The 26,355-nt window shown below is 51.2% G+C and overlaps 2 protein-coding genes across 11 annotated transcripts in view; both read right to left on the bottom strand.

Moving 5' to 3' along the window:
* The window catches only part of MAPT (microtubule associated protein tau), a 130,056-nt gene that overhangs the window by 16,451 nt on the left and 87,250 nt on the right, over positions 1-26,355 (bottom strand). For 7 of the 10 annotated variants that reach the window (XM_025361787.1, XM_025361789.1, XM_025361788.1 and 4 more), the window contains 3 exons: positions 23,393-23,448; positions 19,198-19,324; positions 13,666-13,931 (listed from right to left, as the gene is read on the bottom strand). In XM_025361787.1, coding sequence (XP_025217572.1) covers positions 13,666-13,931; positions 19,198-19,324; positions 23,393-23,448 — 449 coding nt within the window. Of the gene's footprint in view, positions 1-13,665; positions 13,932-16,501; positions 16,556-19,197; positions 19,325-20,726; positions 20,925-23,392; positions 23,449-26,355 lie in introns of all 10 variants that reach the window. The other 3 variants (XM_025361784.1, XM_025361785.1, XM_025361786.1) reach the window with 3 other exon arrangements.
* STH (saitohin) lies at positions 10,592-13,497 on the bottom strand. The gene is made up of 4 exons (XM_025361716.1): positions 13,460-13,497; positions 13,185-13,277; positions 11,769-11,856; positions 10,592-10,954 (listed from the first exon to the last, which is right to left on the bottom strand). Exons 1-4 carry the CDS (start codon positions 13,495-13,497, stop codon positions 10,592-10,594), a joined length of 582 nt encoding a protein of 193 aa, XP_025217501.1.

Raw genomic sequence — 26,355 nt, 5'->3', positions numbered from 1 at the left:
TGACACACAGCCAGGTTTAAGAAGCCCTGAGCCCGCAGGCAGGACACAGGCCACTTTGTGGGGAAGACAAATGCGGGGTGTCCCCTCTGTAAGAGGGCTCTGTCCCTGCAAGGGGGCAGTGCCTTCTCCTTCCATCCACCCACCAGCCCCCTCCCACCCACAGTGCCACCAGGTGCGTAACGGAAGCTGAGCAAATGCACCCGTGGGGCTTTTTCTCAGCTCTTCCATAAGCAGGGGTGGCCTGGATGGGTCTCCCACGACTACATTTCTGGAAGGTTCTTTCTGTAGACACCCGGGAGGTATGAAAAATCAGCGTTTTGATGAGAAATGATTTTTACCAATTTGCCTAAAAACTATGAAATAGAAAACCAGGGTTTAGGGAGTTGGAAAAACTTGACATTTTGTCTGCCAGATCAGTGAGAACGTCTTCCTCACCCGGTGACCTTCCCCTCAGGAACTCTGGAAACAGTGTTTTTTTTTTTTTTTTCCTTAGTGAGATAGGGTCTCACTTTGTCCCCCAGGCTGGAGTGCAGTGACATCATCACGGCACACTGCAGCCTCGACCTCCCTGGATTCAAGGGATTCTCCTACTTCAGCCTCCCAAGTAGCTAGGACCACAGGCACATGCCACCACACCTGGCAAATTTTTTGTATTTTTTGTAGAGATGAGGTCACGCTATGTTGTCCAGGATGGTCTGAAACTCCTGGGCTCAAGCAATCAGCCCACCTCAGCTTCCCAAAGTGCTGGGATTACAAGCCTGAGCCACTGCACATGTAATCTCAGCACTTTGGTTTTTATTCGTCTCAGATGTAAATAATTGCCAAGTGGAGATCCCAGTGAAAGACCAGCCATGCCAAGGCGGTTTCCGAAATCTTGAAAATGGCAAGAGCTCAGTGGCTCTTTTGAGAATGCTGGGTGGAGACCACTGCCCTGGAAGCCCCATCAGCCTGGGCTGTCGGGTCTGGGACTGGGACTCCAGCCTGGCTTCTGGTTCATCCCGTTTTTTCCCCTTAATTTTACTCATCTGAATCTTCAATATGAATCAACATCTAACTCATCTCTTCATAATCTTTTATATTCTTTCAAACAGACTATGTATTTTTATTAGAAAATATAACAATTTTAAAAAACAGAGCTCATCAAAGCAAAAACAAAACCGTTTTCTCACCACCCTAACACAATCAGGATTGCATTTTTTGTATTTCCTTTAAGTCTCGTTTAGATGTAACCATCCCTGTGTACCTAAACTTGGGAGAATTACTGTGCACATGCAATTTTGTATCTTGCTCTAAGAAGTGATATCATATCCTAGGCTGGGCGCGGTGGCTCACGCCGGTAATCCCAGCACTTTGGGAGGCCAAGGCAGGTGGATCACCGGAGGTCAGGAGTTCGAGAACAGCCTGGCCAACAAGGTGAAACCCCGTCTATAGTAAAAATACAAAAGTTAGCCGGGCATGGTGGCACGCAACTGTAGTCCCAGCTACTTGGGAGGTTGAGGCAGGAGAACCTGGGAGATGGAAGTTGCAGTCAGCTGAGATCGCGCCACTGAACTCCAGCCCAGGTGACAGAATGAGATTTTGTCTCAAAAAACAAAAAAGAACAAAAGAAGTGATATCATATCCTAAGCATTCTGTATGGTCTACGGTCATCAGAAGCACTATGTTTAATAATATGTTCCATTCCATTTTGTGAATATTTTCCTCCTGCTATCCAACATTTGTATTGATTCCATTTTGTACTCCAATAATACAAACAGTCCTGCAGGAGCTGGATTTGATGCAAAGCAAAAAAAATACAAACAGCCTCCCATGAACCTCTTTCTGAAAGGAGCTTTTTCCATATGATGGGTTATTTTCATAACACAGAGTCCTAGAATAGAATTTCTGGGTCAAAGTTATAAATATTCTAAAACCTCTCAGTACAACTCTCCACATGGCTTTCTAAAAGGGTTGCATGAGTTTCCCCTGTGAGCCCTGGTGAGAGAGCCAGCCTCATATTGCTGCCAGCACTGACTGGGTGTTTACAATATTGTTTTCCTTATTTCTTTGACCAAAATAAAAGAAATTGCATTGCTGGCTTATCCTGCATCTGATTATGACTGAAATCGCTCCTTTACCCCTTTTGCTGATGGGTGTATTTTTTCTAACATACAAATACTTACATTTTAATTTATTTTTATTATTTATTCTTTTTATTATTTTTAAAATAGAGACAGGGTCTCACTCTGTCATCCAGGCTGGAATGCAGTGGCGCCATCGTAGCTCACTGCAGCCTTAAACTCCTGGGCTCAAGCGATCCTCCTGCCTCCGTCTCCCAAGTAGCTGGGACTACCGGTATGTGCCACCACACCCAGCTAATTTTTAAAAATTCTTTGTGGTGATGAGGTCTCAAACTCCTGGGCTCAAGTGATTCTCTCACCTCAGCCTCACAAAGCACTGGGATTACAGGTGTGAACCACAGTGTCCAGCCTACATTTGAATGTACTTATTTATGTGTGTTTTATAAATTTTTAATTTTAAATTTATATGGGTACATAGTAGGTGTATATACTTGTGGGGTACATGAGATATTTAGAAACAGACATACATTGTGTAATAATCACATCAGGGTGATGGGGTATCCATCACCTCAAGCACTGATCATTTCTTGTGTTATGAACATTCCAATTACACTCTTTTAGGTGTTTTAAAATGTACTATAAATTCCTGTTGACTGTAGTCACGATGTTGTGCTATCCAATACTAGATCTATTCATGCTAACTATGTTTTTGTGCCCATTAACCATCCCCACTTTCTCCCCACTCCCCTCCACCCTTCTCAGCCTCTGGTAACCATCCTTCTACTTTCTATCTCCATGAGTTTAATTTTTAGCTCCCACAAATGTGTGAGAACATGTGAAGTCTGTCCCTCTGTCTGGCTTATTTCACTTAACATGATGTCCTCCAGTTCCATCCATGTTGTTTCAAATGACAGAATCTTACTCTTTTTCATGGCTGAATACTCCATTGCATATATGAACCACATTTTCTTTCTCCATTCGTCTGCTGATGGACACTCGTGTTGCTTCCAAATCTTGGCTATTGTGAATAGTGCTGCAATCAACACGGGAGTGTCCGACCTACAGTTTTAGATACTCAAATTCTTCCTCTGTAATTCCTTCTCTGGTGTTTCAACGTACAATCCACTCCTCCCTTAGAGATGGATAAATCTCTAATGTCACATCACCTTTCTTGCCCACCATCCCCTCATTAAGGACAAGGAGGCCATGTGAGGCTCACAGAGGTTCTGCAACTTTCTCAGGTCAGAAGCAGCCACAGAAGAATCTAGATCTCAGAGTTCCTGTAGCCGCAGGCTACCTTTGTGACAACAAAGTTGTCCTGGGCTGTCCTCAAGGCTACAGCCTCATAAACCTAATAAAAACAATACTACTTTTTGGTGAACACTGAAATTCTCTCCTGCCAGCAAGGAGACACTGTGACAGTGCCTCAGCCCAGGCTGGAGCTAGGGGAGGAGGTGGGACAGGATTTCTCATACTGCTTCTCAAGGAGTTGCTGTCACCCTTTGCACAAGTCTTTGAATCAATTCATGTCACCCTTGATTTTAAGGAACCCCACATAAACTCCTTTGCGGATTATTTTTTTAATAAAAAATAGTTTTAATGGAGATGGGGTCTTGCTATGTTGCCCAGCCCAGGTCTCAAATTCCTGGGCTCAAGTAGTCCTCTGGCCTCAGCCTCTGTAGTAGCCTCAGCACCTGTAGACTTGATGATCATTTTTTATTCATAACTTTTCACTGGGTAAGTCTTAGAAGAAGATTTGCCTGCTTTCTTTTTTTTTTTTTTTTTTTTTGAGACAGAGTCTTGCTCTGTCGCGTAGGCTGGAGTGCAGTGGCTGGATCTCAGCTCACTGCAAGCTCCGCCTCCCGGGTTTACGCCATTCTCCTGCCTCAGCCTCCCTAGTAGCTGAGACTACAGGTGCCCGCCACCTTGCCCGGCTAGTTTTTTTGTACTTTTTAGTAGAGACGGGGTTTCACCATGTTCGCCAGGATGGTCTCGATCTCCTGACCTCGTGATCCGCCCGTCTCAGCCTCCCAAAGTGCTGGGATTACAGGCTTGAGCCACCGCGCCCGGCCGATTTGCCTGCTTTCAAAAAGGAGTGGGAACAGCTTAGAATTAGAAAACACACACAATAATAAAACAGGAAAACGTAAAGAGTAACATTAGAAGAAGGGGAGGGCATCAATACTGACAATTACAAGAGTGATCATTCCATTTAGCTTTGAGCTTCCTAGAAGCCAAGGCAAAAAGGGAAATGTCATGGGTTACATAACTCTCCTTATCTGACAAAGGAAACTTACCAGTTTTTCAAGGAAGAGAACTTTGTTTTCTGCACTAATCCATAAAAGAAATTAAGCAAATGAATCAAAGGACATTAAGCAATAACTCAGTGTCTGTCACATACATAGAAATGTTTTTTACAGCCGGGCGCGGTGGCTCACGCCTGTAATCCCAGCACTTTGGGAAGCCAAGGCAGGCAGATCATGAGGTCAGGAGATCGAGACCATCCTGGTTAACACGGTGAAACTCTGTCTCTACTAAAAAATACAAAAAAATTAGCCAGGTGTGATGGCAGGCGCCTGTAGTCCTAGCTACTCGGGAGGCTGAGGCAGGAGAATAGCATGACCCCAGGAGGCAGAACTTGCAGTGAGCCGAGATCGTGCCACTGCACTCCAGTCTGGGCGACAGAGTGAGACTCCGTCGCAAACAAACAAACAAACAAACAAACAAACAACAAAAAAGAATTTTTTTTCCATGTGGCTTTTTCTTGTTCTAACCCCACAAAAAAGTCAACAAGACTTTATGAGATTTTGCAATAGACACAAGGGTATTTACAAAGCAGGCAAGAACTACTGCCAATTGTCACATTAAGTCAACATCCTTTACAGAATCTTAGATTTACAAAAGGGAGAGAAAAGGGGAATGGCTGTCATTATGAAATCAGAATCCTGAAATTGAATTTCTCAGCTACAGAAACATATATATTATACTTCGGCTCTGGGGAGGCACTGACAAAAACCATCAAGGGAGAGAACAAAGCGTTGCAAGCTCCCAATTTGGATCCAGGGAACTCCCAGTCAGGGGAGAAATGTCTGAGTCAGAGTTTGACCCTGAAGGAGAGGCTGTGGTGAGGTGGGGCTGGGGGTGTGTGTCCACTTGGTTTAATCAATTTGCTGGAGCACCCAAAGCAGCCCTAAGCTCTCACTAGACCTTGATCTGGTTTTGTTTGGGTTCAGGTCTCTCAAGGCTACTCCAAAGAGCCCAGCCCTCTCTCCCTGGCCTCAAGCCTGCAGCCCCACAGCCCCGTGCCTCACAGTTGGCTCCCAGGCTGGCCCAGGCTTGGCCTGTCTCCAGCGCTGCCTGCTTGCTGAGCTGCGCTTTGCCTCACCAGGCTCAGCAGGGCCAGTGCAATGCTCTGCTGGGAATTTAACCCGGGGTGGACACTGGATGCCCACACAAGCCTTCTCTTCAAGTCCAAGGTGATCAGCTTGGGAACTGACACAGGAAAACCTGTCTATGTCCTGTCAAGTCAACCGGCCAAGGAAGAGATCAAATAACAGGGTAGAGTCACCTTCAGAATTATTTACACTGTCCTTTAAACAAGCTCCTTTAAAATGATTTGATTTACACAAGATTTTTCAGAAGCACTGATGTACAGGGAAAGATGCCTGGAGGGTCTCAGAGTTACAGATCTGTCCTAGAGGAGGGTCCCAGCCTGGCACTGCCCCCCACTCACTGTGGAGTCTGACATCTCAGCCCAAGCTCACCTGCATCCCTGGCCCTGATTGAGGAGGAGAGGCAAACGATCCCACGTACAAATTCACTGTATTTATTCCACATAAGTTCTACATAGATGCTTTTTAAAGTGACAACTGGGGCTTTGATATTAAATATAATGTATTTTTAAGGCCAGGCATGGTGACTCACGCCTGCAATCCCAGTACTTTGGGAGGCCAAGGCAGGCAGATCACCTGAGGCCAGGAGTTTGAGACCAGCTTGGGCAACATGGTGAAACCCTGTCTCTACTACAAATATAAAAATTAGCCAGGCGTGGTGGTGGGCGTCTGTAATCCCAGCTACTAGGGAGGCTGAGGCAGGAGAGTTGCTTGAACCTGGGAGGCGGAGGTTGCAGTGAGCCGAGATTGCACCATTGCACTCCAGCCTGGATGACAGAGTGAGACTCTGTCTCAAAATAAATAAAGAAAGTATTTTTAGAATACTCAGTTCTCTATAATTGTCAGTGGTGTATGAGAAGGGAGGAAAGAGGGGTAAAAGGAGAGAGAAATAGATCAGAGAGATGGGCAGAGGTGACTGGGTAGAGAGAGAGCAAGGCTGGGAGAAGGTGAAGACGGGTGTGTGCGCGCACACGTATGCGCGCACATGCACGTACGCACACATGCACGTGCACACACACAGGCGCACGCACACGCACACAGGTGCACACACAGACGCCCTTAAAAAAAAAAAAAAAAAAAAAAAAAGAAGAGGGCCGGGCGTGGTGGCTCAAGCCTGTAATCCCAGCACTTTGGGAGGCCGAGACGGGCGGATCACGAGGTCAGGAGATCGAGACCATCCTGGCGAACACGGTGAAACCCCGTCTCTACTAAAAAAAAATACAAAAAACTAGCCGGGCGAGGTGGCGGACGCCTGTAGTCCCAGCTACTCGGGAGGCTGAGGCAGGAGAATGGCGTAAACCCGGGAGGCGGAGCTTGCAGTGAGCTGAGATCCGGCCACTGCACTCCAGCCTGGGCGACAGAGCGAGACTCCGTCTCAAAACAAAAAAAAAAAAAAGAGAAGGTCGGGCATGGTGGCTCACACCAGCAGTTTGGGAGGCTGAGGCAGGAGGATCACTTGAGCCCAGGCGTTCAAGACCATCCTGGGCAACACAGTGAAACCACATCTCTGCAAAAAATATAAGACATTAGCCGGGCACTGTGGTGCAAGCCTGTGGTCCCAACTACTCAGGAGGCTGAGGTGGAAGGATCACTTGAGCTCAGGACTTCAAGGTTGCAGTGAGCTACGATCGCACCACTGCACTCCAGCCTGGGCAACTCAGCAAGACCCTGTCTCAAAAAAGAGAAACAAATCAACACACACAGGGAAGGAAGCAAGCCACCCAGGCTGCGGCCCAGAACCAAGAAACAGTTACAGCATTCTATCGCCATCTTGTGGCCATCTTCAATATTGCACACTCAAGGCTTTCAAAGCCCCACTGCTCAGGTAGGTTTCTGTCCATCCTGGGCTTCCAGGCTCTGTGCTGCTTCAGGTCTTCACATCCCAACTACTGGCCTGGACATCCTCCGAGAAAGTGACTTCAGCTCCAACTTCTCGGAGCCAACCAGGCCCCCCATGGCCCCCGGGCCCTTTCCTGGCCATGATCCTGTACACTCCCTTCTCCCTGCTGGCAGCCACAGGGTCCCCAGTTCTCCTGATCCTGCAGCCTGGGCCCCATATGAGCAACTTCTCTCTTGCCCTGCATGGCCCCTGGGACTCCTTGCTTCTTCAGCTCTCCTCTTTGTTTCCCAGTGACCCCCCAAGAAGGGTTGCTGTTGCTGGGCCCTCACCCCCGCGTAACCCTCCCCAGCAGCTGCCCACAGCCCGCCCGCTTCAGCACTCCCACGGCCACTGCCAGCTGAACTGAGCCTCTCTTCAGGGCCCCCCTCCACCACCCTCTGTCCTGTTGGGCGATGTCCAGCGGCTCGCAGCAGCCACAACCTCTCTTCTGCCGGTGTGAACTCTCCTAGCGCCCAAGCTTCACACCCCTTAGCGCTGGACACACGCCCTCCGGCTGCCCCAGCCGCCTCCAGTTCTAGCTTTATTTTGCTTTTGCTCTGAAGAGCTCCACGTTACCATGTTCCACTATCCTCCTTCAGCTCCTGCACCCAGCACTCTGGGTGGGGGCTGTCCTTTCAAAGGCCACTGAACAGGTCCCAAACAAGGGTCTGTCTGTCTTCTCTGGCTTGCTGACTTGTGCGGGTTGCTCCCCTTGCATGTCCTTCCCTGGCCAAGCTCTCCATCCTAATTCCTCCTGCTGCTGCAACTGGCCCTGTTTCTCTGCTCATCTGCCCCTGTCCCCTGGCCTGGGCCCTGGGGGCAAAAGCTCTTAGCACAGAGCCTGGTGTTCAGAGGTACCCCATAAATGTTGTCTGAATGAATGAATAAAGGAATGAAATAAGGAAGGAACCAGCTTTTCTGTTCTTTCTTTCTTTTTTTAAATAGGTCTCTGTCTCGCTCTATTGCCCAGGCTGGGGTGTAGTGGTGTGATCATAGCTCACTGCAACCTTGAACTCCTGGTCTCAAGCGATCCTCCAGCATCAGCCTCGCAAAGTGCTGGGATTACAGGCATGCACCACTGCGCCCAGCCAGGAGTCAGCTTTTGATGCTGTTATATGTTCTGTTTTACTGGTTGTGTTTTCTTCACTTTTTTTTTTTTTTTTTTTTTTAAAGTTAGGAGTGCAAGGTTGTGTTTTCTGATTTATTTCTGCTCTTATCTTTGTTTCTAGATTCTTTTTTTTCCTTGTATTCTTTTCCCCCTCCATTAAGAACCTAATTTATATGCTGCAGTTATTTAATTTTTTAAATAACAAAAGTATTTAAAACTATGAAATCCTTCTAAGTACAATTTGGGGCGCCTTAATGTAATGTACAGGATTCATTTTACTTTACTTTTTTGACACAGGGTCTCGCCCAGGCTGGCGTTCAGTGGCGTGAACATGGCTCATTGCAGCCTTGACCTCCCAGGCTCAAGCAGTCCTCCCACCTCAGCCTCTGGAGTAGCTGGAACTACAGGCGAGTGCCAACATGCCCAGCTAATTAAAAAAAAAAAAAAGTGTAAAGACAGGGTCTCCGTATGTTGCCCAGGCTGGTCTCGAACTCCTGGACTCAAGTGATCCTTCTGCCTTGGCCTCCCCAAGTGTTGGGATTAAGTGTGAGTCACCACACCTGGCTCCAACAAAATGTTTTAAAAGCTGGTCCTTTGTCTCTGTGTCTGGACATACCCCCACCCTCGCAGGCCAGACAGGGCGGGGACAACCTTGGCAAGGGGCATGTGGGACCCATGGGCTGGCCTGGCTGGGTCTGAGTTGACTGAGGAGCCAGGCGCTTGGGATCTGCAAATAGGAATAGAGTTGGGACTGAAAGTGGAAAATGAGTCACTGGAGATCAGGGTGCACAGGAGGCCACAGTGGTTGAGGTTGAGGGTAGGTGTCAGCAGTAAGAACCCAGGGCCACTGAGTCTCAGCCAGGCTGCACACTGGAGTCACCCAGGGGAAGCCAACCCAAGATGACAACAGGTCCGGGGGGCTCGGGCACTGGAATGGTGTTTAAAAGAATCCCCTCTTCCCCCCAGGTGCTCCCTTTTGCAGTTAGGATGGAACACCGCTGCCCACGGCTCACCACAAGATTGGTGGGGGTCTATGGGCTTTTCCTGCCTGGCATCCCATCCAGCTCTTCCTCCTTCCCTGCAATCTCCACCCCTACCCAGCCAGTGCTCCAGTGTGGCCACCCGATCATCTGCATTTTCCTTTAAAAATAATTCCATTTGGGGCCCCCAAAGCAATACATGTTCACTGTAGCACATCCCGAAAACAGAGAAAAGCACAAAGGAGAAAACAGATGTTTTCTGGTTTTTTCCCGAATGATTTACAGCAATCTGCAGTGGTTTTCAGCCTCTGCAGGTTCCCAAACCTGACTTGGCTCCTGCTCTTCTGTCTTCAGTGTGAGCATCTGTTCCGGCAGGACTGATTCTTCAGACTCCTCCAGCTTTGTCTCTTTTGTAGCCAAACATTTATTGAGCACTTACTGTATGCTGGGCACTACATGAGGCCACAGGGACCCAAAGGTCTCAGCAAAACCTCGTGGAGCCTTCAGGCCAGTCTAGGAGGAGGAGGAGGCCTGAGACCCTCCAGCGGGTCGTTTTAAAGGCCCTTGTGCGTGGACCCCGTATGACTTTTTTTTCTTCTTTCCTGGAGATTCATGTGTTGGTCTTTGTGATGGCTGAGGTTTGGTTTCAGACAATTTTTCTAGGCTTTCCTGGCATTTAAGGGAGGCTGTGACTGTGTCCTCTGCCACTTTTCCATACTTCATCCCCCAAAATATCTCAAGAAAAGTAAAGTCACCCTTTCTCCTTTAACCCTTTAGTACATTTGGATGTGCCGTCTCCGCCCAGCGTGATGACGTCGTAACCTGGGGCCCTGTCTGCCCCTTTCTTTTTCTTTTTCTTTTTTCTTTTTTTTTTTTTTTTGAGACGGAGTCTCGCTCTGTCGCCCAGGCTGCAGTGCAGTGACCGGATCGCAGCTCACTGCAAGCTCCGCCTCCCGGGTTTACGCCATTCTCCTGCCTCAGCCTCCCGAGTAGCTGGGACCACAGGCGCCCGCTACCTCGCCCGGCTAGTTTTTTGTATTTTTTAGTAGAGACGGGGTTTCACCGTGTTCGCCAGGATGGTCTCGATCTCCTGACCTCGTGATCCGCCCGTCTCGGCCTCCCAAAGTGCTGGGATTACAGGCTTGAGCCACCGCGCCCGGCCGTGCCCCTTTCTATACTTGGCATGAGGTCGCCTGACTCTCACCCCTCATGGGCACAGGCAGGGCAGTCACAGAGTGGGAGGGACAGTTCTGGATGGAAAGCTGTCTTCGCTGCTCAGCCCCATTCCTGCTGCTCTCTTCAGAGCTGTAAGAACTGGGCCAAATGGTGCCCACACCTTCCAAGTCAACCTCAGATGAACTCAGGGTCAAGAGGGGAGCTACCTCCCATGCTAAGCTGAGGGTTCTGTCTCTGGCAACCTGAATCATCCACTCACACAGAGTCCGAGTTAAATTAACCCCGCATTCAGTGAGGGCCGGCCACCTGCGCAGTCTTGTGGGGGCTACAAAAACGCGTGAGACTCGGCCTTCACCCTCAGTCACGGCCCAGACTAGGGAGCAGCACACGCATGTTCAGTGTGGTCAGGGTTTTCAGGGGCTTTGAGAAGAGAGAGGGGAATCCAGGAAGACTTCCTGGAGGAGATGGCAACTGAACTTGGGTTTAAGGGAAGGGAAGAGATAAGGAGAGAAGGACATTCCCTGCTGTGGGACACTGGGCAGGGCATGGCAGAACCCAGGGACCCCCGGGGGTGCATGGGCGGGGAACCCCAGACAGCAAGCAGCAGATTCAGACTGGGGGGAAGGGAGCACTTTGAGGGTACTGCCTGTCATGTGACTTGAGGAGATCCTGGGTATGCCTGGATGGCAGTCTGGGTGCTGGAGCAGGATGGGGGTACATGGGTGGGCAATGGGAGAAAAGGCAGGAAAGGCCAGTGAGGGCCCCTCTGGGCTCTTGGGCAGCACCAGGACCAGGCACCCTGGAGAATGAAGGTCACAATGGTCCCGAGATGGGGCTTCTGGAGGCGACTTTCGAGAACCGAATGAGGACTGGAAAGTCTGGAGACGAGGGAGCGCATTGTCCCCAGTGGAAGCGCAGGACAGTTTCCCTCAGCTGTGGTACAGGACAGAGGCCCTGGGTCGCCTGTGAGTTATTTCCCCAAGGCCTCTAACCAGGCCATTGTGGTGGGTGAGGGTCCAGAGACCCTCTTCCACTACAAGCTCCACATGCCTAAGCAGGGAGAGGCCGGACTTTTAATTTAACCCAGATCATTTGCCATCAAGAGGGAGATCCTGAGATGTTCTCTTCCTTCCCTCCCTCCTGTGTTCCAGGGAGCTCTGCCCTTGTCCCCACGGCCACAGGGGAGCCACTGTCTGTCCTTTCCTCGATGAGAGGAGGTGCTCCGGGGCACAGCTGAGTCTTCTCCACCTCTGTGCACGGTCTGGCACGCAGGGGCACTCAAAGGAGGCTTGATGCAGAGAGGCAGGGTCTACACATGCATCTCTTTTAACCCAACCGTCCATTTCCATCCTGACAGGATGCGGTGCTGCACCCACAGGCTTGTTCAGGGGCAGGGGGGCTCCTGCATCGAAGCCTGGGCCAGGGTAGGTGGCAGGGTTTGAGGCAAGGTGCCCACATGCACTGGTGGCCACCCTCCCTCCACACGGCCCAGGCTCAGGCCCAAGTGATAAGAAATTCAACGGTGTGGAGAGCGTCTGCGTGGGGGCGGCAATCTGACACACAGGCCCAGGGTTTCAGAAAGCCCCTTAGCTCCCCGAGGCCCAGTGCCCAGAAGGCCCAGCACATCTGCAGCCTCAGAGTGAGCCGTGGTCCTCTGCAGCCCCAGCCTCCTCTTCACCCTTCCCCAGCTCTGCTGGGTGGTGGGAAGGGGGTCCTGGGCTGAACTGTGGTCCCCACAAATTCATATGTTGAAGCCCTAACCCCCCGTACCTTAGAATGTGACTCTATTTGGAGACAGGGCCTTTAGAGAGGTGATTAAGTGAAATATGAGGTCATCAGGCTGGGCCCTAAGCAATGGCGTTCTTTTCTTTCTTTCTTTTTTCTTTTCTTGTTTTGAGATGGAGTCTCACTCTGTCGCGCAGACTGGAGTGCAATGGCACTATCTCAGCTCACTGCAACCTCTGCCTCCCGGGTTCAAGCGGTTCTCCTGCCTCAACCTCCTGAGTAGCTGGGATTACAGGCATGCGCTACCACCACGCCCAGCTAATTTTTGTATTTTTAGTAGAGACGAGGTTCCACCCTGTTGCTCAGGCTGGTCTCGAACTCCTGACCTCATGATCCGCCCGCCTCGGCCTCCCAAAATGTTGGGATTACAGGCATGAGCCATCACGCCCAGCCGCCATGGTGTTCTTATAAGATGAGCGTGTGCAGAGCCACCAGGAGCACACACAGAGAGAAGACCCTGGCGGCGCAGGGCGGAGGTGGCTACGCACCGCCACAGAGAGGCCTTGGAAGATACCCACCGCCCACATCTGGCTGGTGAGGAGGCACACTGCTGCTCTTTCACTGCGGTGCTTTGTATGTCAGCCTAACGCACCCAGATGAGGGGCACAGGGACAGGAGCAGAGAAAGGGGTCCAGGCCAGGCCCCTGGAAGTCCGTGCTTCTCCACCTTTAGGAAGCTGGAGAGCTCGCGAGCACCCACTTGCCCCCAGAAGAATCAGCTGATGAAAACAGAACCCCCAATCTTCCCAGAATCCAGAGGAACCCAACCTAAGCAGATGGCCCATAAGTGGAGATGCCCACCTACGGGTGGCAGCGTGTTCTACCCAGAAGGAAGGTGGGGAGCCGCTGTGGGTGCCCTATGAGAGCTTCCGGCCGTGGAGACACAGCCCTGCCATCTCTGTCCGATTAACAGGGGCTGAAGGGGCAAGAGAAGAGCCAGAATGTGCTCTCGCCTGAGGAGAGCACTCTCAGTGTAGTGGAGAGCCCAATAAAGAACTGAATTTCCTTGAAGAGGGTCTGGACGGGACCAGGGTGTTATGCGGGGGTGGTAGCCGAGCCCAGGTGCGGAGAGCCCCATACCTCCAGACGCAGCCGCGCACCTCCACGCGCAGCCCCATGGCTCCACGCTCAGCCCCATGGCTCCACGTTCAGCCGCGTACCTCCACGTGCAGCCCTACCCCTCCAGGCGCAGCCCTACCCCTCCAGGCGCAGCCCTACCCTTCCAGGCGCAGCCCTACCCCTCCAGGCGCAGCCCCCGACATCTCCACGCAGCCAGCCTCTCTTACCTTCCCGCCTCCCGGCTGGTGCTTCAGGTTCTCGGTGGAGCCGATCTTGGACTTGACGTTCTTCAGGTCTGGCATGGGCACGGGGGCTGTCTGCAGGCGGCTCTTGGCGGAAGACGGCGACTTAGGTGGAGTACGGACCACCGCCACCTTCTTGGGCTCCCGGGCTGGAGGGGTTGGAAGGGACGGGGTCCGGGAGCGGCTGCCGGGAGTGCCCGGGGAGCCGGGGCTGCTGTAGCCACTGCGATCCCCTGATTTTGGAGGTTCACCTAGGGAGGAGGGAAGGGAGTGAAGCCAGGACTCAGGTGGGGGTCAGAAAAGGCCCTGGGGGCTGCCTGTCCCGCAGGTCCATTCCCAGGCTCACCACTGGGTTAGGCAGGTGGAAGCCAGGTTGGAAGCGCAGCTACAGCAGCAGGAGGCCGCCGCCCTGGAGAAGCATCTCCTCCTCCCTGCCTTTTTGCTTAGGGACAGAGACACCCCTTTCCCAGGAAAGCAATGGAAAACCATCAACCACTATACAACACCAGCTCCCAGAGAGGTGGCCAACTCGGCCCCTCGGTCTTTGGGTCAAGAGATGGGCTCCAACAAGCTGTGTGGTCTCAGACAAGTCACTTCTCCTCTCTGAGCTCAGAGGCCTTAATTTGAAAATGGATATAATTATAATCCCTGCAGCCAGGGTGGCTCCAGGAGGTGGTAGATATGCTTTGCCAATCTCTAGTGCAATTCTTTAGGGCCTTTATCCTAAATAAGGGTGACACAGTGACGGGACCCAGCTGTGCCCTCAAGCCTGGACGCTTCTGACCCTTTCTCCACAGGGTGAATGTTCAGCTGTTCGGCTAGTTCAGGGCTCCTGCCAGCTCCCTGGCTCCTCTGTGGGATCTGGGCTCCAGAACAGGATGCCTGCTCCATACCTGCTTGTCCCTAACTGTCCACATGAGCCATGCCACTTCATGCTGCTGTGCCCTGCCATACAGTTCCCCACCTGCCATGCATAGCAGTAAGTGCACCTTTCCAACACCCCAGAAGCTGCTGGGGGGGTCTCCTCTCCACGCAGATGCTGTCCCTTCCTCCTCTGGGTGTCCTTTACCCCCAAACTTGCTTCTGTTACTGCACTTCCCAGGTCCCTGTTACACTTCAACACTCTGCTATTCTGTCTCATGGGTCCATGTTTTCCGAAGTCTGGCCCATGGAACCCTGCATCAGAATCTCTGGAGCTTTCAAGGAGGAAAGTAGGACTTGTAAAGTGCAAATTTCTGGGCCCCACTGAGAGTGGATAGAGCAGAATCTCTAGGGGTGGGGCCTGAAAAGCTCATTTTTCTCAAGCTCCCCAAAGACTGAAGTCTGAGAACTGCAGGCCTCACTCTGTGCCCAGGTGCGCTTTGCTCCCCTGCAGTCTGAGAACTTAGCTTTCCTGCTGGTCTGGAAGCTTCCTACAGGAATGCCCCTGCCGCTGCCCCAGACATTCGCTGTAACACATACCTGCTAGCCAGAGCTGGAGAAGGGCAGCTCTTTGTTTGAAGCACCCATGTAGCCAATGGGCAGCTTGGTCAGCGACGAATAAGCACTAGTTTTGTTGTTGTTGTTGTTGTTGTTGTTTTGTTTTGTTTTATTTTGAGATGGAGTCTCGCTCTGTCACCCAGGCTGGAGTGCAGTGGCGTGATCTCGGCTCACTGCAAGCTCCGCCTCCCGGGTTCAAGCGATTCTCCTGCCTCAGCCTCCCGTGGCTGGGAGGAGAATCCTGGGAATCCTGGGATTACAGGAATGCAGTGCCATGCCTGGCTAATTTTTGTATTTTTAGTAGAGACTGTAATTTTGTATTTTTAGTAGAGACTTCTTTTTTTTTGAGACGGAGTCTCGCTTTGTTGCCCAGGCTGGAGTGCAGTGGCACAATCTCAGCTCACTGCAAGCTCCGCCTCCCGGGTTTACGCCATTCTCTTGCCTCAGCCTCCCGAGTAGCTGGGACTACAGGCGCCCGCCACGTCGCCTAGCTAGTTTTTTTGTATTTTTTTTAGTAGAGATGGGGTTTCACTGTGTTAGCCAGGATGGTCTCGATCTCCTGACCTCGTGATCCGCCCATCTCGGCCTCCCAAAGTGCTGGGATAACAGGCTTGAGCCACCGCGCCCGGCCTCCATGTCTCTTTTTTAAATAACGTTTTTTATGGAGACGGGGTCTGACTATGTTACGCAGGCTGGTCTTGAACTTCTGGCCTCAAGCAATTCTCCCACCTCAGCCTCCCAAAGTGCCAGGATTATAGACATTAGCCACCGTGCCCTGCTGATTTCCATGTCTTGGATGTTCCTGAAGTAGTCAAGCTTTGTGGCAATAGAACACACGAAACCTCTTCTTTTCCACATAAGGAAACAACAGATGGGGCCTCGGCCTCCAGGGCCTCCAGGCTCAGCCTCTCTGCCTCCTGAGATCTCCCATCCTCCTGCTTCCCTGACTTCAGAGACCCAGGGTGACCAATGGGCTTGGTGGTGGTGGCTCCAAATCCTTTTCATGCCTCTTACTTGCAGAGAGGTCTTGGGCAAGTCACCTGACCTCCCTAAGCCTATGTCTTCAACTGAAAAATAGGGAGACAGCCATGCATGGTGGTTCATGCCTGTAATGCCATTGTCCCTGAAGTCAAGGAGAGCACACAGGATTAGAAAGCCCATCGGACAAACACAGCTGCACAAAATCTGGGGAAGAGAATTTGGACTGCTCCATCTTCAGGCTGCGAACCCTGTGTGAACCCTGCATTGCAGAAAAGGGTCCTGTCGGCTCTAGGAACACAAGCCAGTGAACAGCCACACATGCAAAGGGAGGCTGCTCCCAGTGAAGCAGGCTCCTGAGTACCTCTCTCAGATTTGGGCTCTGCAGGGGGTGGTTTTCTCTGCACTTGCTTGGTCGCTTAAAGAGAAAAATCCACAAAAACCTCATTATCATCAGGTTTAAACGGGGCCTTAATGAGTTCTTCACATGGCAGGCACCCACGGCCGGCCCAGCAGAGGCCCCATTCTGAAACAAGGTGGAGGAGGCCCAAGGGGGAGGGTCTCTCCACATGCAGGCAGCCACCGAAGAGCAGGTAAGACCCAAAGGGAAATGCATGACCTTGTTTCAGGTTGTTACAAAGTGTGAGTCCCCTGTAATCCCAGCACTTTGGGAGGCCGAGGTGGGCGGATCACTTGAGGTCAGGAGTTCGAGACCAGCCTGGTCAACATGGTGAAACCCTGTCTTTACTAAAAATACAAAAATTAGCAGGGCTTGGTGGCCTGTGCTTATAGTCCTAGCTACTCAGGAGGCTGAGGCAGGAGAATTGCTTGAACCTGGGAAGAAGAGGTTGCAGTGAGCCAAGATCATGCCGTTGCACTCCAGCCTGGGGGACACAGTGGGCGACACAAAAAAACAACAACAAAAAACAGCGTGTGAGTCAACTGGCCCCATGTTAAGTGAAAAAAACAGCAGGATCCAAACCCTACCTAAAATCCTGTCAAAATTCTGGGAATTATCCCTGGATCACCATGTATATGAGAAAAACACCAGGCCAGAAAACACGAAGCGAAAAGACAAAAACAATGGGCCTTAGTGAACGGCCATCCTTCGGGCTGCCACCGCACCACATGTGTGTGTGAAATGCCACTGCAAAGACAGGCAGCAGGTGACAGGCAGGCTCTGGGCAGCTCCCTCAGGCCAGGGAGAAGTAGAGTCACCAAGATCCAGGCCAGGCTTTGGCCACAGCCTGCAGCAAGAGCCACAGGCTGCCTGCACACTGCCAAGGAGCAAGTGCAGGTCAGACACCCCTACGTGGTGCAGGGTCTAAACCCAATGGTGGAACACTTCACTGGGGCAATGGGAGAGAGAAGTGCTCAGGCAGGCTGTCCCTAATCCCCAAAGAGGATGACTGTTTTCTTCGTTTTTTTGTTTGTTTGTTTGTTTTGAGACGGAGTCTCACTCTGTCGCCCAGGCTGGAGTGCAGTGGTGCGATCTTGGCTCACTGCAAGCTCCGCCTCCCGGGTTCACGCCATTCTCCTGCCTCAGCCTCCTGAGTAGCTGGGACTACAGGTGCCCACCACCAAGCCTGGCTAATTTTTTGTATTTTTAGTAGACAGGGTTTCACTGAGTTAGCCAGGATGGTCTTGACCTCCTGACCTTGTGATCCGCCCGCCTCGGACTCCCAAAGTGCTGGGATTACAGGCATGAGCCACTGTGCCCGGCCTGTTTGTTTTGTTTGTTTTCGAGAAAGAGTCTCACACTTTTGTTGCTCAGGCTGGAGTGCAATGGCATGATCTCGGCTCGCTGCAACCTCCGCCTCCCGGGTTCAAGCGATTCTCCTGCCTCAGCTTCCTGAGTAGCTGGGATTACAGGCATCTGCTACCACGCCCAGCTAACTTTTTTGTATTTTTAGTAGAGACAGGGTTTCGCCATGTTGGCCAGGCTGGTCTCGAACTCCTGACCTCAGGTGATCCACCCTCCTCAGCCTCCAAAGTGCTGGGATTACAGGCGTGAGCCACTGCGCCCAGCCGTGACTGTTCTTAATAGCACCCCGGCTGCAAAATAACTAGATGGATGCCTTACTGGGTACTCAAAACTGACTGGGTTTTACTCACAGGAGCCCAGGGCAATGGGCCCAGCCTGCGACTGCTCAGCTAAGACCCTCAGGTTTTGCAGCAGACTCCTAACGTCCCCAGCAAGTTAAGCTGCCTGGGGGTTGAGCCCTAAGTGACGTCACCCATTGTGACCTATCCAGGCTGCTGCTCTGTCTCCAGAGACATTTGTCTCCGGTCGCATTTGGGCACTGCAAACACACCATGCTGGGGCTGCCTCTGTGGAACCCTGGACTTGGGCCAGAGAGGCTCCAAGAGCTGCCATTTAGTAGCCATATGACCACATTTTCCTCAGGCTTAAAATGAGCTGGTTAGACTCAGTCAAGCAAACTCTCAGAGGCTCGATTTCTTTCTTTTTTTTTCCTTTTTCTATATATTTTTTTATCATGCTGCAGAATCAGCCTCAATTTCTTCACTGATAAAAAGTGAGGATTCAGGCTGGCAGTGGTGGCTCACGCCTGTAATCCAGCACTATGGGAGGTCAAGGCAAGTGGATCACCTGAGGTCAGGAGTTCGAGACCAGCCTGGCCAACATGGCGAAACCCCGTCTCTATTAAAAATAAAAAAATTAGCCGGGCGTGGTGGCAGGTGCCTGTAATCCCAGCTACTAGGGAGGCTGAGGTAGGAGAATTGCTTAAACCTGGGAGGTGGAGGTTGCAGTGAGCTGAGATCGCGCCACCGCACTCCAGCCTGGGCAACAAGAGCGAAACTCCATCTCAAAAACAAAACAAAACAAAACAAAACAAACAAAAACGTGGGGATTCAACATCTGCCTCAGAAATCAGAAGAACTGCAAAGGAAATGAAGACTCCGGTGCTTAGTGAACTGCAAGGTGCTGACCAGCTGCCAGGGGCCATTCACTCTCAGTGGCCTAAGGCCTCCTAAAATGAAGGCTGTACCTCTGAGAGCTTCAGCTTCCTCTAAGATTCAAGAGAACATTCTTCTTACCAGAGCTGGGTGGTGTCTTTGGGGCGGGCGGGGTTTTTGCTGGAATCCTGGTGGCGTTGGCTTGGCCCTTCTGGCCTGGAGGGGCCGCTCCCCGGGGTGTGGCGATCTTCGTTTTCCCATCAGCCCCCTGTAAATGAAACATGGTCGAGGGTTTTTTCACCATTGGGAAAAGTTGCTGCCACCGAGTCAACACCAGCCCCACTCCGCACCTTGACTCAAAACGCGGTTAAGACTGGGGTGACCCTTTGCCTTCTAGATGCCACAAGTGTCTGCTACAATCATGAGGGCTTGCTGGGCACACAAATCCACATCCCCACCCAAACTCCAAGTTCCCTGAGGACATTTCCTCTCAGAGGAACTGTGTGCATTGGTTATCAGCATGAGTTGTGCCAAGGCCAGCAGAGCTTACAGCAATGATCAAGTCACTCTCCACTCCATGTCAATCAATCGGCAGGACATTAGTGCACTATGCATAGGCGGACATCCATTTTCTGACTCTAATTATGGATTTATTTGGCTGATGGTGGTTGGTTCCACCAGAGGCCCTTGGAGACAGTGTTGAACCTGGCCAAGGATGCTAAAGAGAGCTACGTTGTGTTCTTTCATTCTCTCCCATACAACCCTAAGGCGTCAGGAACTCCTTGGGTGTGCTCAGAGCAGGTGAGCACCCGAGGAGGGGAGCACCAGCATCACTGACAAAGCTGGCAGAGTCGGGCATGGCATAGTCTAGGGACTACGGCAGTCCCTGGGTTCGGCTACCCAGCAGATGACCCTTAGACATAACACAAACTCAAAGAAGAAACTGACATTAACTAAGGACCACAAGCTAGTCCAGGGGGGAGTGGGCTCACAGGGCAGTGTTGCTGTGGCCTGATGCTGTCCTACCCAGATCAGGGCAATCTGGAAGCATTTCTGCTACCAAAATCAGGAATGGGCAAAGGAACCCAATGAGAGTAGCCATTTTGGGTTTGTTTTTAAAAAAAATTTTGCGACAGAGTCTTGCTCTGTCACCCAAGCTGGAGCCCAGTGGCACAATCTTGGCTCACTGCAACCTCTGCTACTGGAGTTCGAGCAATTCTTGTGCCTCAGCCTCCCGATTAGCTGCAATTACAGGTGCACACCACCATGCTCGGCTAATTTTTGTATTTATAGTAGAGACAGGGTTTCACTATGTTGGCCAGGCTGGTCTCGAACTCCTGACCTCAGGTGATCCACCCTCCTCGGCCTCCCAAAGAGCTGGGATTACAGTGTGAGCCACCGCGCCCAGCCTTAGAATAGCAATTTCAAAACCAAGGTCCCACCAGGTGTCTGAGGGGCTGCTGCTATGAGAGCCTGTGGGGTGCTGAAAGGTACGGCCCCCAGCTCTCTTTTCCTCTTTGCCCAGAATTCTAACTATTTACATGGTGCTTCTGTGTCAGAGCTCATTTGAAGAAAGGTCTTTGAGGCTAAAAAAACAAAAAACAAAAAACACCCCACATTTGCAAACCACAGCAGAGCAGCCTGGTTCTTTTCAAAGGTGGTTTCCTTACCTTGAGTTTCATCTCCTTTGCTCCAGAACTGCCAGTTCGGGGAGTGACAGAAGAGACGTATTTAGGAGAGGAAGGTGGCTCTGGGCACACGGCAGGGCTGGAGGGTTGGATCAGAGGGTCTGAGCTACCAGGAGTGGGGTGTTTGGGGCTAAGGCAAGGCCTATTTTTCAAGGTTTTAGCAGAGGAACGTGTGGATGTCTTAAACATAAACATAAATAAAATCAAAATAAAAGTCAGCACATGGAGGAGGAAAACAAACTGAAAAAAGGACAGTAACTAAAAATAAATAAGGCAGGTAATGGTTGAAAGCAGTGATCTCCAGGCTGTTTGAATCAGGTACCCTTAACATCCCATCTGATCAGTAAGAACAGGAAAGTGACCATCCTCCCCAGTCATACTTCTTATATGACCAACTTACTCAACTCACATCTGACAAAGCTTTTAGAAGAGGACATGACAAAGGAATGGAAGTTCTAGTATGTTCTTTCTCCAGCCTGTTAGATGTGACTGTGCCCCTGAATTTGGAGACCACTGGTGTAAGGGTGCTTCACATGAGTAAGTTGACGGAGATCATCAAGGTACATGAATCTTAGGATGTTACTCAAGGAAATGTCGCCAAGTGTGTCATGGGTCTGAAGGGCCTTACTTTCTACTCAATTCCAGGCAAGGGGCTTTTTTGCCTGCCCATTAACCCATGATAGACCACACTGATAGACTCAATCAGGAGTGTGCCCACCCCACATTGGAAAGATTCTATCTTAGGTTATGCCCACCCCCACCACACATGTGCTTTCTGATTAAAGTCTCAAATCAAACTAATATTAACACTATTTGGTGAATCCTAATCTGGCCAATGTTAACTCTTTTTTTGTCATTGTTGGTTTTAGAGACAGGGTCTCCCTCTGTTGCCCTGGCTGGAGTGCAGTGGTGCCATCACGGCTCACTGCAGCCTCTACCTTTTGGGCTCAAGTGATCCTCCCACCTCTGCCTGGCCAATTAAATTTTTGTTTTAGAGATGGGGTCTTGCTATGTTGCCTAGGCTGGTCTAGAACTCTTGGGCTCGGGAGGTCCTCCCACCTTAGCCTCCCAAAGTGCTGGGATTACAGGCATGAGCCACTGTGCCAAGCCTCCAATGTTTTCTCTTTTTCTTTTTTTCAGTTTCCCAGTGTAAACAACACTGCTAACTTTTGAACCCATTCCACATGAGGAAGCACCCATTCCACGTGTCTGCATACCTGTCCCTGTGGAGGCGGCGGGGGGTGGGGGGACCTGGAACCGGGATGTGGGATAGATGGTGACTGACACCCACAGTTCATCCTACCCATGGGGGATTTTGATGGGTGGGCATGGCCCCAGAGGAGAAGGGGATGTTTGGAGGGGAAGAGGTAGCGCTCTCAGAAAACAAAGTGGGGAGGCTAAGCCTCGAAGTGTTTCCGAGAGCGAGTCAGCTCAGAGAAGGGTCCTGACCCAGACTTCATTGGGCTTCTTGGGGATGTTATCTTATTGCTTTCCAATTCCCCATGGAAGCGGCCGAGACCCTCTGTGTGGCCAGGCTTGGTAAGGAGAACCCAGGAGATGAAGCAGTAATGGGAGAGGAGGGACACAGGCTGGGGCCCTGGGGCTGATGACAAGAAAGCAAAGCTGGGGTGGGGGTATTGATGACCCCTCCTTCCTCGCTGCACATGGCCCCTCTCCACCAGCAGCACTCCCCACCTGGCCGAGGTCCACAGTAATAGATCTTTCCCCTCCCTAGAATCTAGCCAACTCCAGGGCAGGGATGTCATACCCATGTGTGCTGCATGAATGAATGAACGAATGCATGCATGCATGAGGCTGGTATTCCCTGACCCCTGCCCCCGGCACTAAATGTGCACCATGATTGACAAGCAGCTGTCACTATCACTTCAGGGACCCAAAGGGCAGCTCTCCAAATTCCCGCAGGCCCTTCCGCTGCCTCACTAGGTGAGGCTGGGGAGCCCTGACTCTGCAGGCACTTCCGGGAGCAGCCCCCAACACACCAACACACCACCGAACGCTCAGAGCTATGTGGCAACTGGAGATGCCCTCTGGGCTCCAGGACTGATTAAAATTCAGCTGTTTCAGACAGAATTTATGCTGGAAATTTTAGATACCTTTAAGAAAAATAGGTCTTATCTAGAGCCATGGTGGGATTTTCCAGGAAAAACGCCACTGTGCAATTACGGGAGCATTTTCCCAGACACCAAGTCATTGAGGGAGTAAACGATGGGTGAAGTGAAATACTGAGAAGGATGGGCAAAGATCAGGGTGCAGTTTATGCAGTGAGCAGATGGCTTCATTTACTGTCCTGGGGTTGGTTTTCAAACACAACTTCATTTACTGTCCTGGGGTTGGTTTTCAAACACACCTTCATTTACTGTCAGGGTCTCACTGAAACTACACTAAGAAAGCTGGAATTAGCAGCATGACTTCATGAACCTGCCAACTTCTCTTCCCTGGGGTAAGTATCAAAACTAATAAATGCCGGACTTTTAAAAAGCCTGCCCCAAAATACAAAGCACTTTAAATGACAGCTGTGCTTTAGTGACAAATGCTCCCCACATTATATATGAGAATGAATCAGACATAAAGCACAGCTTCTCTGTAAACTGGACCAGCTGCAGAGTTCCGTGGCATCGTCAGCTTACCTTGGCTTTTTTGTCATCGCTTCCAGTCCCGTCTTTGCTTTTACTGACCATGCGAGCTGATAAAATATAAAATAAGAATGCTTGTCACACTCCATTTTCACTGTTCACAGAAACAGCCAGCTGTGGTGAAGTTGCATTTCTCTGGGATAGGTCCGTGTTTTGTTTAGTTGGGTCTGGTGGAAACCAGTTGGTTCTCTTCTCCCTTGAATGTGCTAGGTCTCACATTGTTAGTATCAGCATAGCACACTGGGGTCACTGATTAGAGCAACCTGGCAAGAGGGGGCAGCAGGCTGGCTGAGGGTGGGACCATGCAGAAGGGACGCAGCAGAAACTGTCACAGGGACATGATGACACGGAGGCTATCTAAGGAAGGTGCAGTCTCCCTAACCCACAGGCTCCTGCCCTGTTTCTGCCAGGGTCAGCCTCACCCCACTGGGACCAGCCCCACTCCACGGACAGGTGTTTTAAAAGCCTCAGGGCCACGGTTATTGGTAGCTCAGTGAGGACCCAGCCTCCTGCAAGATCCAAGGACGGGGGTGGGTGAGTTGTCTCCACACTGCAGCCAGGCTTGGCCCTGCTTCCCTGCGAGGTGCCTGCTCACCCTCTGGGCCTTGGAAACTGCCTGGAGTCACCCAGCTCCCTTGCCCATGTGGCTAGATTGCCAGCAGCCCTGATTCCCACCTTCCTGGCCATCTTATGCTGACCACCCCATCTCCATTCCTGGTCACCTGCCTCCAGAATAGGAGAGCCTGGCAGGCTTGTCTTTGTCCCCTAGTTGCTGGTTGTACCCCCAAAGCTTACCCCTCACTAATAGGGGCTTTGGCCACCAGCCCCAGCTGCTCTCAGACGAGCCAAGCCCGGCCCAGCGCTAAGCCAGGCCTGGTGGGTTTCTTGCCACTTGCTGGTCTTCGAAGGGCACAAATCCTCACCGCTTCCCCCAGTTAGCTACAAACCAGTTACCATCATACATTCCCACAGACAACATCAGCCTTCATCACACTCCCTGGTGAAACCAACCCACTGACCTGTCTGCCAGCATCAGTGCTAACTCACCCTTCTCCTTCTCTTGACAGTCACTGCTGAAAACTGATGATAGATTTTCTTCTTTGGTTTTAATATCATATTCCCTCTACCCCACAGACAATCGGGTCTCTTGGAGCTTCTCGTTGGCTATTGTCACCTGGATTTCTAGAGGGGCCAGCAATGAGTATGCCCAGAGGTTTTCCAACTATACTATATGGCAGAATCACCTGCTAAAAGACTCCCAGGCTTACCCCACAACTGGGTTTGTAAGCCGAAAGTGGCCCCGGTAACCTGCACTTTAATAAGAGCCCCAGGCGAATCTGACTCACGTGTTCTTTCCTTTGCCCACATCAGCCAGCACCATCCATGGCACAACAAAATCACCTGCTAAATCAACATTTCCCAAACTGCAGAAGCACTGAACAAGTCCTCCTCCAGGAAATGTTAGCAGGTAGAATCGAGTAAGTTTGGGAAACCCACTTGTGACCTTCTCAGAGGGTCACAATGACTGTTAGTACGTTAAAGGTTCTGACAAGTCCAGCAGCAGAAAAGCCTGTTTAACTTAGTTTAGTCTGTTTTTTTTTCTCCCGCAGTCACTGGGCCATGGAACTCTTTTTGAACCCAGACACACCTCCAGTAGGCCAGTAGTCAAGAAAACATCATTTCAGGAAATATTGTAGTAACCTGTCAGGTCAGTTATTTGTCCCCTACTGTTATAGGATATAGGATATACTTTTTCTCTCTTAACTTTATTTTATTTTACTTCATTTCATTTTTTGAGACAGAGTCTTGCTCTGTCGCCCAGGCTTGGGGTACAGTGGTGTGATCTTGGCTCACTGTAACTGCTGCCTCCTGGGTTCAAGCACTTCTGCTTTAGCCTCCCCCGTAGTTGGGACTACAGGTGCCCGTCACTATGCCCAGCTAATTTTTTTGTATTTTTAGTAGAGACAGGGTCTCACCATGTTGGCCAGACTGGTCTCGAACTTCTAACCTCAAGTGATCCACCTGCCTCGGCCTCCCAAAGTGCTGAGATTACAGGCATGAGCCACCGTGCCTGGCCTCTGTCTTAACTTTTCAACACAGGCTTCTTTATCTATAGCATTTCAAAGTTTTCTCTAAAAGTAAAATCTAATAAAAATGTAACAGATGCTTGCACCTGTGAGCTTCAGTAACATCCATTTCTGGGCTTGGCAAATAACTGTGAAATTCCAAGGGCCCCAAATTTATGGACAAGCTTGCCTTGTGGCTATGAGGTCTCCCGTGGGACACCAACTCTCCTCTCCCTGATACTTGGGGCTCTCCCCACACCAATCCCACCCTGCGGGGCTGCTGTGGTCATGCTCCTGAGGGCTCAGGATGGGCCCTGCTCAGCCCCCTGCAATGCCAGCATGCGGATCTCCTCGTCCTCTGCTGAGGGAGGTGGCGGCATGTGGACCAGGGAGATCTTGTGTCTGCTCCTCATCTTCCTGCCACAAGGCAGAGTGGGTGGGGGCAGGGTGCTGGGCCAAAGGCACAGTGTGGGCTCTGGGCCACCTCTGAATGCTGTGTGTGTTGCCTGCTGTGTGTACCCTGCCCATCTCCGTGTTAGGAGTCCACACTCCAGCACCTCCTGGGAGGCGCTGTGGGATGCAGGACAGGTATGTCTTTCAGAGCCAACCTACCTGGATCCCAAACCTGGCTCTGTCACTTACTACTCAGTGACCTGCGGCAAGTTACTGCACTTCTCTGGGCCTCCGTTTCCTCATCTGCAAAGTGGGGCTGCTTGTGCCTACATGGGAGGGTTGGCGAGTTCTAGACACCGTGAGGGAAGCTGCCACCCTGCCGGTGGAGGGCACCCACCAACCTCCTGTGGGCTGATGGGCCATTGTGGAACATCAAGTGGCCAGAGAGTCAAACAAGGTGGGGAGCACGCGGCGGGGGTGCTGGTGACATGCAGAGTG

Source organism: Theropithecus gelada, chromosome 16 (genome assembly GCF_003255815.1).
Source record: "Theropithecus gelada isolate Dixy chromosome 16, Tgel_1.0, whole genome shotgun sequence".
NCBI lineage: Eukaryota > Metazoa > Chordata > Mammalia > Primates > Cercopithecidae > Theropithecus > Theropithecus gelada.
The sequence above is the reverse complement of the archived record's forward strand: the minus strand, read 5'-3'. Positions and strand labels throughout refer to the sequence as shown.